Source organism: Littorina saxatilis, linkage group LG17, assembly GCF_037325665.1.
Source record: "Littorina saxatilis isolate snail1 linkage group LG17, US_GU_Lsax_2.0, whole genome shotgun sequence".
Taxonomy (NCBI): domain Eukaryota; kingdom Metazoa; phylum Mollusca; class Gastropoda; order Littorinimorpha; family Littorinidae; genus Littorina; species Littorina saxatilis.
In genome coordinates this window covers 62,916,858-62,933,793 of record NC_090261.1, presented here as the reverse complement: position 1 = coordinate 62,933,793, position 16,936 = coordinate 62,916,858, and the positions used below count along the sequence as shown (strand labels likewise).

At 42.7% G+C, this 16,936-nt stretch overlaps 1 protein-coding gene across 5 annotated transcripts in view; it reads right to left on the bottom strand.

Annotated features, from left to right (window-relative positions):
* Nucleotides 1-16,936, bottom strand: part of LOC138952069 (spectrin beta chain-like) — a 165,459-nt gene that overhangs the window by 20,396 nt on the left and 128,127 nt on the right. For 4 of the 5 annotated variants that reach the window (XR_011451293.1, XM_070323641.1, XM_070323643.1 and 1 more), the window contains 8 exons: nucleotides 16,506-16,750; nucleotides 12,418-12,556; nucleotides 10,728-10,812; nucleotides 7,933-8,024; nucleotides 7,576-7,680; nucleotides 6,832-6,962; nucleotides 3,961-4,088; nucleotides 725-826 (listed from right to left, as the gene is read on the bottom strand). Coding sequence is in view for 4 of the 5 variants with exons in the window: in XM_070323641.1 (XP_070179742.1) it covers nucleotides 725-826; nucleotides 3,961-4,088; nucleotides 6,832-6,962; nucleotides 7,576-7,680; nucleotides 7,933-8,024; nucleotides 10,728-10,812; nucleotides 12,418-12,556; nucleotides 16,506-16,750 (1,027 nt within the window). In the remaining variant the exon portion in view is untranslated. The remainder of the gene's footprint in view (nucleotides 1-724; nucleotides 827-3,960; nucleotides 4,089-6,831; nucleotides 6,963-7,575; nucleotides 7,681-7,932; nucleotides 8,025-10,727; nucleotides 10,813-12,417; nucleotides 12,557-16,505; nucleotides 16,751-16,936) is intronic. The other variant, XM_070323644.1, reaches the window with a different exon arrangement.

The window sequence follows — 16,936 nt, the reverse complement described above, 5'->3', positions numbered from 1 at the left end:
ACCAAACATATTCCTACATCAGTTTGAATGCTATGGCTCAAACAAATTCCAATTTCAGTCTGAATGCTTTGCACCAAACATATTCCTACATCACTTTGAATACTTTGGCTCAAACAAATTCCAATTTCAGTATGAATAATTTGCACCAAACAGATTCCTACATCAGTTTGAATGCTTTGGCTCAAACAAATTCCAATTTCAGTCTGAATGCTTTGCACCAAACATATTCCTTGTTAAATCAAAACGCTTTGTGCAAAATATATTCCTAGTTTAGTCAGAGAGCTTTGTGCTAAACATATTCTTAGAATGCTTTGGGCAAGGCAAATTCCTATTTCAGTCTGAATGCTTTGCATGGAACATAATCCATCTGAATGCACTTACTATGCTTGTTATTCCTACAACAAATATATGTGGCAAGGCAGCTCAACTGTTCACTCACAGACATTTCACAACAAACAGTTCTCTAGCATTGTTTCATGACTGCCTGGCACACACTCACACAATTACAAACAATTCACAACAAACAGTTCTCTAGCATTGTTTCATGACTGCCTGGCACACACTCACACAATTACAAACAATTCACAACAAACAGTTCTCTAGCGTTATTTCATGACTGCCTGGCACACACTCACACAATTACACAGACCAAGAATAAATGTTATAAGAGTGGATGTTATAAGAGTGGATGTTATAAGAGTGGATGTTATGAGAGGAGACATACTTGTGCCTCTGGGGGAGGCTGGGGAGAGTTGTGATTGCGAGCGCTGCGAGGACTCGACACGCTCATCGCGGGCCTGGCGCTCGGCTGGCTGGGGTCTGGGATCTGGGCGGTCATGCAAGACAACACCACATGCAACGTCAACTAAAAGTTCTACACTACAACAACTGGTTAGCAACAAAGTGCAAAACAACACATGATAGAACTTCATGCAACATGAAATGAAAACCCTTGGCTATGCACTGACTGCACACAACAGCTACAAACACATCATACACACAGCTCTAAACAGTGCAACATCACATCACATGAATCACAACAAAAATATGCTGTGCAGAGTTTGATTGTACCAAAAGATGCACACAGGTTCACGTGGAAAAGAGTTTACTGAATGTCACAAGATGCATGATGACGACAGTTAGATGACAACTACAGCAGAAGACAGGTGAGCATAAAAACAACAACTCCACCATGCTGCTCGTTGTGAGCAAATGCAATTAGGCCTCTCAGTGAGGTCCTCTCAGTTCCCTTAAAGTCCTCTCAGTGAGGTCCTCTTAGTTCCCTTAAAGTCCTCTCAGTGAGGTCCTCTTAGTTCCCTTAAAGGCCTCTCAGTTCCTTTAAAGTCCTCTCAGTTCCCTTCAAATCTTCTCAGTTCCCTTAAAGTCCTCTCAGTGAGGTCCTCTCAGTTCCCTTAAAGGCCTCTCATTGAGGTCCTCTCAGTTCCCTTAAAGTCCTCTCAGTTCCCTTAAAGGCCTCTCAGTTCCCTTAAAGGCCTCTCAGTGAGGTCCTCTCAGTGAGGTCCTCTCAGTTCCCTGGATCTCACCAGTGCCACTGTTCTACTGTGACAGGCGCAGTGGCCAAGAGGATAAGACAATTGCCTTCTAATCGGAAGGTCGTGAGTTCATATCCTGAAAAGATCCTGTAATCCTTGTCCGAGTTCGGCGGGTTATAGAAACACAAAAATACCCAGCATGCTTCCCCCGAAAGCAGCGTGCGGCTGCCTAAATGGCAGGGTAAAAACGGTCATACACGTTAAAGCCTTGGGAGTTTCAGCCCATGAACGAACCAAACAAAACAATACAGAACGATTAACTACAACTCTAAGCGGACACACACCCATACATACAGACCAATTGATGACAACTCAAGCAGACACACACCCATACATACAGACCAATTGACGACAACACTAAGCGGACACACACCCATACATACAGACCAATTGACGACAACACTAAGCGGACACACACCCATACATACAGACCAATTGACGACAACACTAAGCGGACACACACCCATACATACAGACCAATTGACGACAACACTAAGCGGACACACACCCATACATACAGACCAATTGACGACAACACTAAGCGGACACACACCCATACATACAGACCAATTGACGACAACACTAAGCGGACACACACCCATACATACAGACCAATTGACGACAACACTAAGCGGACACACACCCATACATACAGACCAATTGACGACAACACTAAGCGGACACACACCCATACATACAGACCAATTGACGACAACACTAAGCAGGCACACACCCATACATACAGACCAATTGACGACAACACTAAGCAGGCACACACCCATACATACAGACCAATTGACGACAACACTAAGCGGACACACACCCATACATACAGACCAATTGACGACAACACTAAGCGGACACACACCCATACATACAGACCAATTGACGACAACACTAAGCGGACACACACCCATACATACAGACCAATTGACGACAACACTAAGCGGACAAACACAGACACATACATACAGACCAATTGATGACAGCATTAAGCGGACACATACACATATACATACAGACCAATTGACGACAACATTAAGCGGACACACACACACACACACATACAGACCAATTGACGACAACATTAAACGGACACACGCACACATATATACATACAGACCAATTGACGACAACATTAAGCGGATACACACACACACACATACATACATACCAATTGACGACAACATTAAGCGGATACACACACACACACATACATACAGACCAATTGACGACAACAGAAAGCGGACACACACACACATACAGACCAATTGACGACAACATTAAGCGGACACACACACTCACACATACAGACCAATTGACGACAACACTAAGCGGACACACAAACACACACACATACATACAGACCAATTGACGACAACACTAAGCGGACACACAGACACACACACATACATACAGACCAATTGACGACAACACCAAGCGGACACACAGACACACACATATACATACAGACCAATTGAAGACAACACTAAGCGGACACACAGACACACACATATACATCCAGACCAATTGACGACAACATTAAGCGGACACACACACACACACAGGGTTCCTGCAGGGCAGAGCTGATACAATTCAAGGAGTTTTCAAGGACATTTCCAGGACCAAATAAATGCTTTTCAAGGACATGATTTTCCCCAAATTAATGCAAAGCACCAAGCTTACCTTCAGTTTTTAAAGTCATCAAGTTTCTGGTGAATCAGTTTCTTTCTCAAGAGATGCCACTTCGTAGTTGTTTCCCTTGCCAACTTCCGGGAAGGGAAGCAACTACGGGTGACTAGTAATAGTTAGTTCGTCTGCTTTCGTTTTTACTCGATCTTTTATTCTCCCAAAATGTGTGTACTGTATTTGACGAAAAAAAAAGGGGGTTACATTTTTTTTTATATAAGACAAGCTGCTGACGAAATGTATAGGCAACAATTTGGAAAAATCAAGTACTTTTCAATGACTATTTAACAAAACTCTATTTTCAAGCACTTTTCAATGCCTGGAAAAGGTTTTCCAATTTTCAAGGAGTTTTCCAGGGTTCAAGGACTCTGTACGAACCCTGCACACAGACCAATTGACAACAACACTAAGCCGACACACACACACACACACACACACATATACATACAGACCAATTGACGACAACATTAAGCGGACACACACACAGACCAATTGACGACAACATTAAGCGGACACACACACACATAAACATACAGACCAATTGACGACAACATTAAGCGGACACATACACACACACATATACATACAGACCAATTGACGACAACATTAAGCGGTCACACACACACACACATATATATACAGACCAATTGACGACAACACCGAGCAAACACACACACAGACAGACTGACTGATGGCCACAGGACAGGGGGCAACCTACCAGCTTCTCTCTGTGCAGGCGCTTCCTGGTCGCCATTGGTGATGCCCTGTTGGTCAACCTCATCCCCGGACTGTCGTCGCTCTGCCACCGCTGGGGCTGACTCCTCCTCCACCGCTACTGGCTCTGGCCTGTCGATAACAATTATAGCAACATTACATTCGCTCCTCCTCCACCGCTACTGGCTCTGGCCTGTCGATAACAATTATAGCAACATTACATTCGCTCCTCCTCCACCGCACACACACACCGCTACTTTTTTTTTATCGTGATGCAGAGCGAATCCGAAAGCAAAGAAACCTCACCTACGGGGTTTACCGCATAGCAGTTCGAAAACGCGTTCCGCTTAAATTTAAAAAAAATTTAAAAAAAAAAAAATTTTTTTTTTTTTTTTTTTTAATAAAAATTGCGGATTGACGGAATTTCCGTCAGACTTATTTTCAGATTGACGGATTTCAGTCAATTGACGGGCTACTTTCACCCATGCATTCGCTCCTCCCCCACCGCTAATGGCTCTGGCCTGTCGATAACAATTATAGCAACATTACATTCGTTCATGGGCTTAGGCTCCCCCACCGCTACTGGCTCTGGCCTGTCGATACCAATTATAGCAACATTACATTGGCTCCTCCCCCACCGCTACTGGCTCTGGCCTGTCGATAACAATTATAGCAACATTACATTCGCTGCTCCCCCACCGCTACTGGCTCTGGCCTGTCGATAACAATTATAGCAACATTACATTCGCTCCTCCCTCACCGCTACTGGCTCTGGCCTGTCGATAACAATTATAACAACATTACATTCGCTCCTCCCCCACCGCTACTGGCTCTGGCCTGTCGATAACAATTATAGCAACATTACATTCGCTCCTCCCCCACCGCTACTGGCTCTGGCCTGTCGATAACAATTATAACAACATTACATTCGCTCCTCCCCCACCGCTACTGGCTCTGGCGTGTCGATAACAATTATAGCAACATTACATTCGCTCCTCCCCGACCGCTACTGGCTCTGGCCTGTCGATAACAATTATAGCAACATTACATTCGCTCCTCCCTCACCGCTACTGGCTCTGGCCTGTCGATAACAATTATAGCAACATTACATTCGCTCCTCCCCCACCGCTACTGGCTCTGGCCTGTCGATTACAATTATAGCAACATTACATTCGCTCCTCCCCCACCGCTACGGGCTCTGGCCTGTCGATAACAATTATAGCAACATTACATTCGCTCCTCCCTCACCGCTACTGGCTCTGGCCTGTCGATAACAATTATAACATTACATTCGCTCCTCCCCCACCGCTACGGGCTCTGGCCTGTCGATAACAATTATAGCAACATTACATTCGCTCCTCCCCCACCGCTACTTGCTCTGGCCTGTCGATAACAATTATAACAACATTACATTCGCTCCTCCTCCACCGCTACCTGCTCTGGCCTGTCGATAACAATTATAGCAACATTATATCACTCAAGTGTGCGCTGTACTGACTTTGATGGTTCTATAAGGTGTAAGCTAGATCAAAGTGTGTGCTGTACTGACTTTGGTGGTTCTATAAGGTGTAAGCTAGATCAAAGTGTGTGCTGTACTGACTTTGGTGGTTCTATAAGGTGTAAGCTAGATCAAAGTGTGTGCTGTACTGACTTTGATGGTTCTATAAGGTGTAATCTAGATCACAGTGTGTGCTGTACTGACTTTAGTCGTTCTATAAGGTGTAAGCTAGATCACAGTGTGTGTTGTACTGACTTTGATGGTTCTATAAGGTGTAAGCTAGATCACAGTGTGTGCTGTACTGACTTTGGTGGTTCTATAAGGTGTAAGCTAGATCAAAGTGTGTGTTGTACTGACTTTGATGGTTCTATAAGGTGTAAGCTAGATCAAAGTGTGTGCTGTACTGACTTTGGTGGTTCTATAAGGTGTAAGCTAGATCAAAGTGTGCGCTGTACTGACTTTAGTCGTTCTATAAGGTGTAAGCTAGATCAAAGTGTGTGCTGTACTGACTTTGGTGGTTCTATAAGGTGTAAGCTAGATCACAGTGTGTGCTGTACTGACTTTGGTGGTTCTATAAGGTGTAAGCTAGATCACAGTGTGTGCTGTACTGACTTTGATGGTTCTATAAGGTGTAAGCTAGATCAAAGTGTGTGCTGTACTAACTTTGGTGGTTGTATAAGGTGTAAGCTAGATCAAAGTGTGTGCTGTACTAACTTTGGTGGTTCTATAAGGTGTAAGCTAGATCAAAATGTGTGCTGTACTGACTTTGATGGTTCTATAAGGTGTAAGCTAGATCAAAATGTGTGCTGTACTGACTTTGGTGGTTCTATAAGGTGTAAGCTAGATCAAAATGTGTGCTGTACTGACTTTGGTGGTTCTATAAGGTGTAAGCTAGATCAAAATGTGTGCTGTACTGACTTTGGTGGTTGTATAAGGTGTAAGCTAGATCACAGTGTGTGCTGTACTGACTTTGGTGGTTCTATAAGGTGTAAGCTAGATCACAGTGTGTGCTGTACTGACTTTGGTGGTTCTATAAGGTGTAAGCTAGATCAAAATGTGTGCTGTACTGACTTTGATGGTTCTATAAGGTGTAAGCTAGATCAAAATGTGTGCTGTACTGACTTTGATGGTTCTATAAGGTGTAAGCTAGATCAAAGTGTGTGCTGTACTGACTTTGGTGGTTCTATAAGGTGTAAGCTAGATCACAGTGTGTGCTGTACTGACTTTGGTGGTTCTATAAGGTGTAAGCTAGATCAAAGTGTGTGCTGTACTGACTTTGATGGTTCTATAAGGTGTAAGCTAGATCACAGTGTGTGCTGTACTGACTTTGATGGTTCTATAAGGTGTAAGCTAGATCACAGTGTGTGCTGTACTGACTTTGGTGGTTCGGGCGGGAGGAACTCCACGATGTAGGCCCGCCTCCTCTCCTCCTTGGCGCGCGCTACTTCTTCCGGGTGCTGCCTGCGGTACTCCTCCTCCTGCTTTCTCTGCCGGTCCTTGATCTCAAACTGTCACACACACACAACACGTATCTCATGACACACACATGTATCTCATGACACACACACAACACATATCATATGACACACACACAACACATAACACACACAAGTATCACGTGACACACACACAACACATATCTCATGACACACACACAACACATATCTCATGTCTCATGACACACACACAACACGTATCTCATGACATACACACAACACGTATCTCAAGACACACACACATGTATCTCATGACACACACACACAACATGTATCTCATGACACACACACAACACGTATTTCATGAAAGAAGTTTCGGTGCCTGAAGCATTTTTTAAATTTCATTGAAAAATTGCAAACAGTAAATGAAAAATCCGCGTTTAAAGACCCTTCTCCAGCGACGTCCAACGAAGGTTAAAGGCTCTTCTCCCGCCACGTCCAACGAAGGTTAAAGGAATCTTTACCTAAACACAAAGAATGCAATAACAAAACCGAAACAAAAGTAATCATCCTATTTTTCTCCTGTCAAACACACGCAGACATTCACAGACTTCACAGCAATAGGCCACAGATGTCACTCATTTTTTCATCACAGCACAACACATCAAAATAATCCATTACTTACTGTTGTCGGCTTTTCTAACGCAGCAAATCTCTCCTCTTGTGTGGCAGCAGCTTTTTCAAAGGCTTCGTGTTTTTTTATGAGATTTTCCACTGCGTCTAACGTGTCCTGAAATCACAAGCACAATCACTCAAACATCAGACAAGTTTTACAATTAAGTGTGACAGGCAAGTCTTACAATTAAGTGTGACAGGCAAGTCTTACAATTAAGTGTGACAGGCAAGTCTTACAATTAAGTGTGACAGGCAAGTCTTACAATTAAGTGTGACAGGCAAGTCTGACAATTAAGTGTGACAGGCAAGTCTTACAATTAAGTGTGACAGGCAAGTCTGACAATTAAGTGTGACAGGCAAATCTTACCCCGAGATCCTGGTTAAGGAAATACTGTTCCTGCGCCACTAGCCAGGCCTCCGCCACCGCAGCGTCTCGCGCAAACTGGTACACCTCCAAAACTGAAACACACAACATTCCCATTATGGACAGGTGCATCAAACTGGTACACCTTCACAACTGAAACACACAACGTTCCCATCATGGACAGGTGCATCAAACTGGTACACCTCCAAAACTGAAACACACAACATTCCCATCATGGACAGGTGTTTTCTTGTAAATGACAGCAGGCATTGATGCAAGTGTTGACAGATGTATGTGAAAATAAAATGTTGAAGGTAGGATGAAGAGAGAACTCACTGAGCTGGAGATGTTCAAGTGTTGACAGATGCATGTGACAATAAAATGTTGTAGGATGAAGAGAGAACTCACTGAGCTGGAGATGTTCAAGTGTTGACAGATGCATGTGACAATAAAATGTTGTAGGATGAAGAGAGAACTCACTGAGCTGGAGATGTTCAAGTGTTGACAGATGCATGTGACAATAAAATGTTGTAGGATGAAGAGAGAACTCACTGAGCTGGAGATGTTCAAGTGTTGACAGATGCATGTGACAATAAAATGTTGTAGGATGAAGAGAGAACTCACTGAGCTGGAGATGTTCAAGTATTGACAGATGCATGTGACAATAAAATGTTGTAGGATGAAGAGAGAACTCACTGAGCTGGAGATGTTCAAGTGTTGACAGATGCATGTGACAATAAAATGTTGTAGGATGAAGAGAGAACTCACTGAGCTGGAGATGTTCAAGTGTTGACAGATGCATGTGACAATAAAATGTTGTAGGATGAAGAGAGAACTCAGTGTCACTGAGCTGGAGATGTTCAAGTGTTGACAGATGTATGTGACAATAAAATGTTGTAGGATGAAGAGAGAACTGGAGATATTCAAGTGTTGACAGATGCATGTGACAATAAAATGTTGTAGGTAGGATGAAGAGAGAACTCACTGAGCTGGAGATGTTCAAGTGTTGACAGATGTGACAATAAAATGTTGTAGGTTGGATGAAGAGAGAACTCACTGAGCTGGAGATGTTCAAGTGTTGACAGATGTATGTGTAAGACTGACTGAATGACAGTTACGGTACACATGTACTTTTGCGTATCCGTTTGAACTCGTGAACTCGTGGTACCTCTGTGCTATCGAGGACTCAAACCTGTACTATCGGGGATCCACTAAGGTTTCCGAGACTGTGTTTTGTCTGTATTGAAATGGTCTGGCGGAAGAGCCTATTCTTAAATTTGCATAGGTAAAATTGGTGTCTTTTTGAACCTAACACCCCTCTGGGTTGGGTTTATGTTCAAGTATCACGCGAGATTACGCGCGCTTTCTTTTCTGGGGCTTTCTTTTGCTTGGAATCCTTGAGTGGAGAAGACGTGTGTTTCGTGTGACATGTCTGTCACGGGATGAAATCCTTTCGGGATGTGAAGATTTCTTTGCTGGTAGGTTAACACATTTTTCTTTCTGTAAATGAGTAAGCAGTGAGAAGAAGAGTATGCTGCTTGTGGGAGGATTTATTTGGATGTTCAAGTAGATTGTTTTGTGAGTTGAATGTTCGGGAAAACTTTTGTTTATTGAATGTTTTGGAAAACCGTTTGAGTGTTTGGGTGAACTGTATTGTGGGCATGATATTTGGAAGGAATGATGTGTTTTGTTGTTGTTAAAGGATTTAGTTTGTGGTAGTTGACATTGTTGAGTTGTTTATGTATGCTTATGACGTGCATTCTGTGATTTACAGAATGGCGGAATGTGCGACAGGGTTTCAGTAGACGGGGTTTCGTTAGAGGGGTGCAGTTAGATTTCGTTTGTTTCAGATTAGAGTTTTATTGTGTTTTTTGTTGATTTTTTTTGGACTAAGTTGAGAGTGAAGATTTAGAGTAGAGTTTTGGAGTGTAGTTTGGAGGGAGGATTTAAAGTATTGTTTTAAAGCATAGTTTTAGAGTGGGAATCTAAAGCATAGCTTTTGAGTAAAGGATTTAGAGTGTTGTTTTGGGTTGTTCTAGTTCTAGAGAGTAATATATTGGAAGTTTTGTATTTGAAGGTAAACCCCCGCTTTCCCACACATTCCCCTCATCATCTTATGGAAATAAAGAACCTGGTAATTTAACTTGTGTCAGTTGTTTTGAGTGTTTGAGCTTGGTGAGAAAGGGGCAGTCGGTATTATTTGACCCCGTGATCAGGGTAAAGTACATTTGGCACTCGGTTACATATGTGACAATAAAATGTTGTAGGTAGGATGAAGAGAGAACTCACTGAGCTGGAGATGTTCAAGTGTTGACAGATGTATGTGACAATAAAATGTTGTAGGTAGGATGAAGAGAGAACTCACTGAGCTGGAGATGTTCAAGTGTTGACAGATGTATGTGACAATAAAATGTTGTAGGTAGGATGAAGAGAGAACTCACTGAGCTGGAGATGTTCAATGTTGACAGATGTATGTGACAATAAAATGTTGTAGGATGAAGAGAGAACTCACTGAGCTGGAGATGTTCAAGTGTTGACAGATGTATGTGACAATAAAATGTTGTAGGATGAAGAGAGAACTCACTGAGCTGGAGATGTTCAATGTTGACAGATGTAGGTGACAATAAAATGTTGTAGGATGAAGAGAGAACTCACTGAGCTGGAGATGTTCAATGTTGACAGATGTAGGTGACAATAGAATGTTGTAGGATGAAGAGAGAACTCACTGAGCTGGAGATGTTCAAGTGTTGACAGATGTATGTGACAATAAAATGTTGTAAGATGAAGAGAGAACTCACTGAGCTGGAGATGTTCCCAGCGCTCCTTCCACAGATCTGTCATGTCGAGGCGCTCCAGGGTCAACTTTATCAACTTCTCCCGCACCTGCACACATCACAACGCTCACTGTCAACACACATTCCAACACAACACACCTGCACACATCACAATGCTCACTGTCAACACACATTCCTACACAACACACCTGCACACATCACAACGCTCACTGTCAACACACATTCCTACACAACACACATCACAACGCTCACTGTCAACACACATTCCTACACAACACACCTGCACACATCACAACGCTCACTGTCAACACACATTCCTACACAACACACATCACAACGCTCACTGTCAACACACATCACAACACACATCACAACGCTCACTGTCAACACACATTCCTACACAACACACATCACAACGCTCACTGTCAACACACATTCCTACACAACACACATCACAACGCTCACTGTCAACACACATTCCTACACAACACACATCACAACGCTCACTGTCAACACACATTCCTACACAACACACATCACAACGCTCACTGTCAACACACATTCCTACACCGCACACACACAGAACACATTTCAACTTTATCTGAAAGCGAGATGACTTCATCAGACATTTAAATACAAACAAGAAGGGCAAAGCCCATACGACTCACATGCTTGACCTTGACCTTTACATGACCTTCAGGGTCAAGGTCAAATAACAAAACCTAGCAATGACATCATACACTAAGAACTGCTTTACACATTTTTCCTACCAAAATACATGTGACCTTGACCCAAGGTCAAGGTCATCCAAGGTCATGCAACACAAAGCTGTTAATTCAAGACATAGGAAGTACAATGGTGCTTATTGGCTCTTTCTACCATGAGATATGGTCACTTTTAGTGGTTCACTACCTTATTTTGGTCACATTTCATAAGGGTCAAAGTGACCTTGACCATGATCATATGTGACCAAATGTGTCTCATGATGAAAGCATAACATGTGCCCCACATAATTTTTAAGTTTGAAACAGTTATCTTCCATAGTTCAGGGTCAAGGTCACTTCAAAATATGTATACAATCCAACTTTGAAGAGCTCCTGTGACCTTGACCTTGAAGCAAGGTAAACCAAACTGGTATCAAAAGATGGGGCTTACTTTGCCCTATATATCATATATAGGTGAGGTATTCAATCTCAAAAACTTCAGAGAAAATGGGAAAAATGTGAAAAATAGCTTTTTTAGGCAACATTTATGGCCCCTGCGACCTTGACCTTGAAGCAAGGTCAAGATGCTATGTATGTTTTTTGGGGCCTTGTCATCATACACCATCTTGCCAAATTTGGTACTGATAGACTGAATAGTGTCCAAGAAATATCCAACGTAAAAGTTTTCCGGACGGACGTCCGGACGGACGACTCGGGTGAGTACATAGACTCACTTTTGCTTCGCATGTGAGTCAAAAAGGGAAAAAATAGTCTGGGGATATCATTTAGAAGAATTTGTATGTGAAGTTTCATAAAGATCTAACCAGTCCAATTGCTCTACACGCACACACGCACACATACACACACTGTCAACACACAATCCTGTACACCACAGCACCTCGATACACTGACAACCCTGTACACCACAGCACCTCGATACACTGATAATCCCGAACACCACAGCACCTCGATACACTGACAGTGCCTACCTCTTCCTGTCGGTAGTGCTGTCTGTTGAGGAGGTCCCTGCCCAAGTTGATGCAGATAGCGAAATTCTCCTCCCTGGCATCGATCTCTGCCTTGAGGCTCTGATGGTTGTTCATCAGCAGTTCAACACCAGACACATCTCTGTAACACACACACACCACTGTCACACATATGTAGCACACACCATAGACACCACTGTCACACAAATGTAGCACACCCCATAGACACCACTGTCACACATATGTAGCACACACCATAGACACCACTGTCACACATATGTAGCACACACCATAGACACCACTGTCACACACATATGAAACACACACACACCACAGTCACACGTATGTAACACACACACTAGACACCACTGTCACAAAAATGTAGTACACACACACCACTGTCACACGTATGTAACACACACACTAGACACCACTGTCACACATATGTAGCACACACACACCACTGTCACACGTATGTAACACACACACCAGACACCACTGTCACACGTATGTAACACACACACTAGACACCACTGTCACACATATGTAGCACACACACACCACTGTCACACGTATGTAACACACACACACTAGACACCACTGTCACAAAAATGTAGTACACACACACCACTGTCACACGTATGTAACACACACACTAGACACCACTGTCACACATATGTAGCACACACACACCACTGTCACACGTATGTAGCACACACACTAGACACCACTGTCACACATGTAGCACACACACACCACTGTCACACGTATGTAACACACACTAGACACCACTGTCACACATATGTAGCACACACACACCACTGTCACACATATGTAACACACACACTAGACACCACTGTCACACATATGTAGCACACACACACACCACTGTCACACGTATGTAACACACACACCACTGTCACACGTATGTAACACACACACTAGACACCACTGTCACACATGTAGCACACACACACCACTGTCACATGTATGTAACACACACACTAGACACCACTGTCACACATATGTAGCACACACACACCACTGTCACACGTATGTAACACACACACCACTGTCACACGTATGTAACACACACACTAGACACCACTGTCACACATATGTAGCACACACACTAGACACCACTGTCACAAAAAAGTAGCACACACACACACCACTGTCACACGTATGTAACACACACACTAGACACCACTGTCACAAAAAAGTAGCACACACACACACCACTGTCACACGTATGTAACACACACACTAGACACCACTGTCACAAAAATGTAGCACACACACACCACTGTCACACAAATGTAGCACACAAAATAGACACCACTGTCAAACATATATATATAGCACTCACAATAGACACCAATGTCACACATATATAGCACTCACACAATAGACACCATTGTCAAACATATATGGCCAAGAATCTGTCATGGCGTCGAAAGAAGGAAAGCGCCCGCTTGAATTATTTGGCAGGCTCCTGCTTCTAATAAACTTTTTTTGCAAAGAACATTTTTGTGTTGGATGAAAGAGGATGAATGGACGAACGTTTTGGTATAACATGCTGGCAAATTTATGCCGTAAGCAATGAATAACAAGACTTGTGATTCCAACCTTACCTAGTCATTCTGGAGAGAAAAGCGTTACGCGATTTTGGGTGCTTTCAGTTTTGTAAGAACTGTACTCCGAACACCTGCGCGACAGGTAAATCCTTCATACAAACCAGACAGGAAATGAATGCAGTGTTTAATGAGACCAAAAATGAGCTCGACGGAGCTGCCAACTTCGTTCATTTCGCTTGGAAAAGTGATGCGAGATGTACGTTATTATCCTTGTGTCAATTCGGTATCGGTCAGTCAAACGGTCGTACAGTCCGCGGTAAATGTAAGATGGCCGCCAAAGATCGATTTCGAGGTTCACAAAGTCTACTAAGTCTAAAAAAATATTTAAACAAGAAGAGCAAACGCTCGATCGAGTCACTTTCGCAGTTCTGAATATTATATGAGGCATCAGATGGACAGGAAGAAATTGCTATTCACAACACAATACAGATGTAAATAATTTGATGTAAAGAATAATCCTATAAAGTTTGAATCAAATCCGATGAATAGTTTCAGAGATATGATATTTCAATTTTTTTCCTTCAAGACATACCTGTGACCTTGAAAAAGGTCAAAGGTCACCAAAGCAGACGTCAAAGTGTAGAGGTCACTGGGAGTCACGTTCACATAAAATTTGAGCCCGGTCACTTTTATAGTTTCCGAGAAAAGCCCAACGTTAAGTTGTGTGTTGCCGAACAGAAAAGGCTAGTTATCTCCCTTGTTTTTCTGATAACGTTCGTAAAAGGCTACAGATGTAAATACTTTGATGTAAAGAATAATCCTACAAAGTTTCAATCACATCCGATGAACTTTGTCAAAGATATAAAATGTCTAATTTTTCCTTTGACGCTGACCTGTGACCTTGAAAAAGGTCAAAGGTCAACGAAACCATCGTTAAAGTGTAGAGGTCATTGGAGGTCACGACTAAACAAAATATGAGCCGGATCGCTTTGATAGTTTCCGAGAAAAGTCCAACGTTAAGGTGGTGTCTACGGACGGCCGGACGGCCGGCCGGACAGACTAACACTGACCGATTACATAGAGTCACTTTTTCTCAAGTGACTCAAAAATTGCTTGCAATGCATGCTTTGTCTGTGATTCGTGAAAATCGACACGATTTATTGATTTTGTGTACAGAAAAATTACTTATAACCAAAATAAAACGTTCTCGATTTGCCGAGATGTTGTGACGAGCGTGACATAACTAGTCTCCCTTGGTCATTTGAACATGAAAATTTATAATAATTTTCTTATTTATTTATACTTACCAACACAATGTTATTTTGCATATAAACGTACTTAGGATTTATTCTGCATTTCTTGCTTAGGACGATAGATTCTTAATGAAAAAGCATTTTTTAGGAAGTAGCATGGTTAACATTATCAGGGAGTAAAGATCAAAACAAGTCGAAATTTTGGGACTGCTGGTTTGGTTTGGTTTTTGGGTTTTAATGTCCCTTCAGCAGATGCTAGCTGCTATTCGAGACTGTTGGGACTGCTGCGGGAAGGAGACCGTAATATATGGTTTCATCACTGTCAACTGGTTACAGAAAAAATCGTCTGCTCCAGTGAGCGCCGAAACCAAACGGTTGATTATCACATGACACTTTTGCCATATTTAGAGTTGTTTGCACAGTAAATACAGCCGCGAAAAATAGCTCGCTTGAAACTGTCTTACATATCAATTCCTTTGTAATTTAAAAATTACACACCATGAAAAATCATTATCGACGATCGCGAATCTGTGAGTGTTTATTATCTGGGTTTTCCGTGAGTGTTTATTATCTGGGTTTTCCACAAGTGTTTATTATCTGGGTTTTCCGTGAGTTTTCATTATGTTCTTCTCTGTGAAACTTCATTATCTGGGTTTTCCGTGAGTTTTCATTATGTTCTTCTCTGTGAAACTTCATTATCTGGGTTTTCCGTGAGTTTTCATTATGTTCTTCTCAGTGAAATTTCATTATCTGGGTTTTCATTATGTTCTTCTCTGTGAAACTTCATTATCTGGGTTTTCCGTGAGTTTTCATTATGTTCTTCTCTGTGAAACTTCATTATCTGGGTTTTCCGTGAGTTTTCATTATGTTCTTCTCAGTGAAATTTCATTATCTGGGTTTTCCGTGAGTTTTCATTATGTTCTTCTCAGTGAAACTTCATTATTTGGGTTTTCCGTGAGTTTTCATTATGTTCTTCTCTGTGAAACTTTATTACCTGGGTTTTCCCCTGAGTGTTAATTGCCTAGATTTTCCCCTTGATTTTTATTGATTGTTCATTACCTGGGTTTTCGCTGAGTGTTAATTACCTGGGTTTCTCCTGAGAGTTCACTGCTTGGGTTTTCCCTGAGAGTTCATTGCCGGATTATTCTGTGTGTCCATTACATTTCCCCCTGGGTGTTTATCACCTGGGTTTTCCCCGAGTGTTCATTGCCTGGGTTTTCCCTGAGTGTTCATTGCCTGGGTTTTTCTTGAGTGTTCATACCTTGGTTTTTCCTGAGTGTTCATCTGTCGGATGATGTCCTCCATCCACAAGTGGAGATCGTGTGCCATGAGCATGAAGCGGTAGTAGTCGCTAGCGTCGGCCAGGGTCATGCGACGGTCTTCCACCTGTACCTGCAGATTCCTCCATGCCTCCACTACCTCCGCCTCTCTGGCCTGGATATCTGCCGCCTTGCTGCCTGCATAGCCTGCCTGCAGCCTGACTGACTCGGTCTGAATGGCCTCCACCTGAAACAGTAAATCACAGAATGACCTCTGGCGCTTGGTCATGCTTCCGCCAAATGTGGGAAGATTTCCATGTCTGGTCAAGACGGTGGCACCTAGCTGAACTGATGAGGAGTACACCCTGTAGTGACACTACCAGTTCACAGATGTTAACAACAAGGGAATGGTGTACGGTTGGATGGGGTCGGG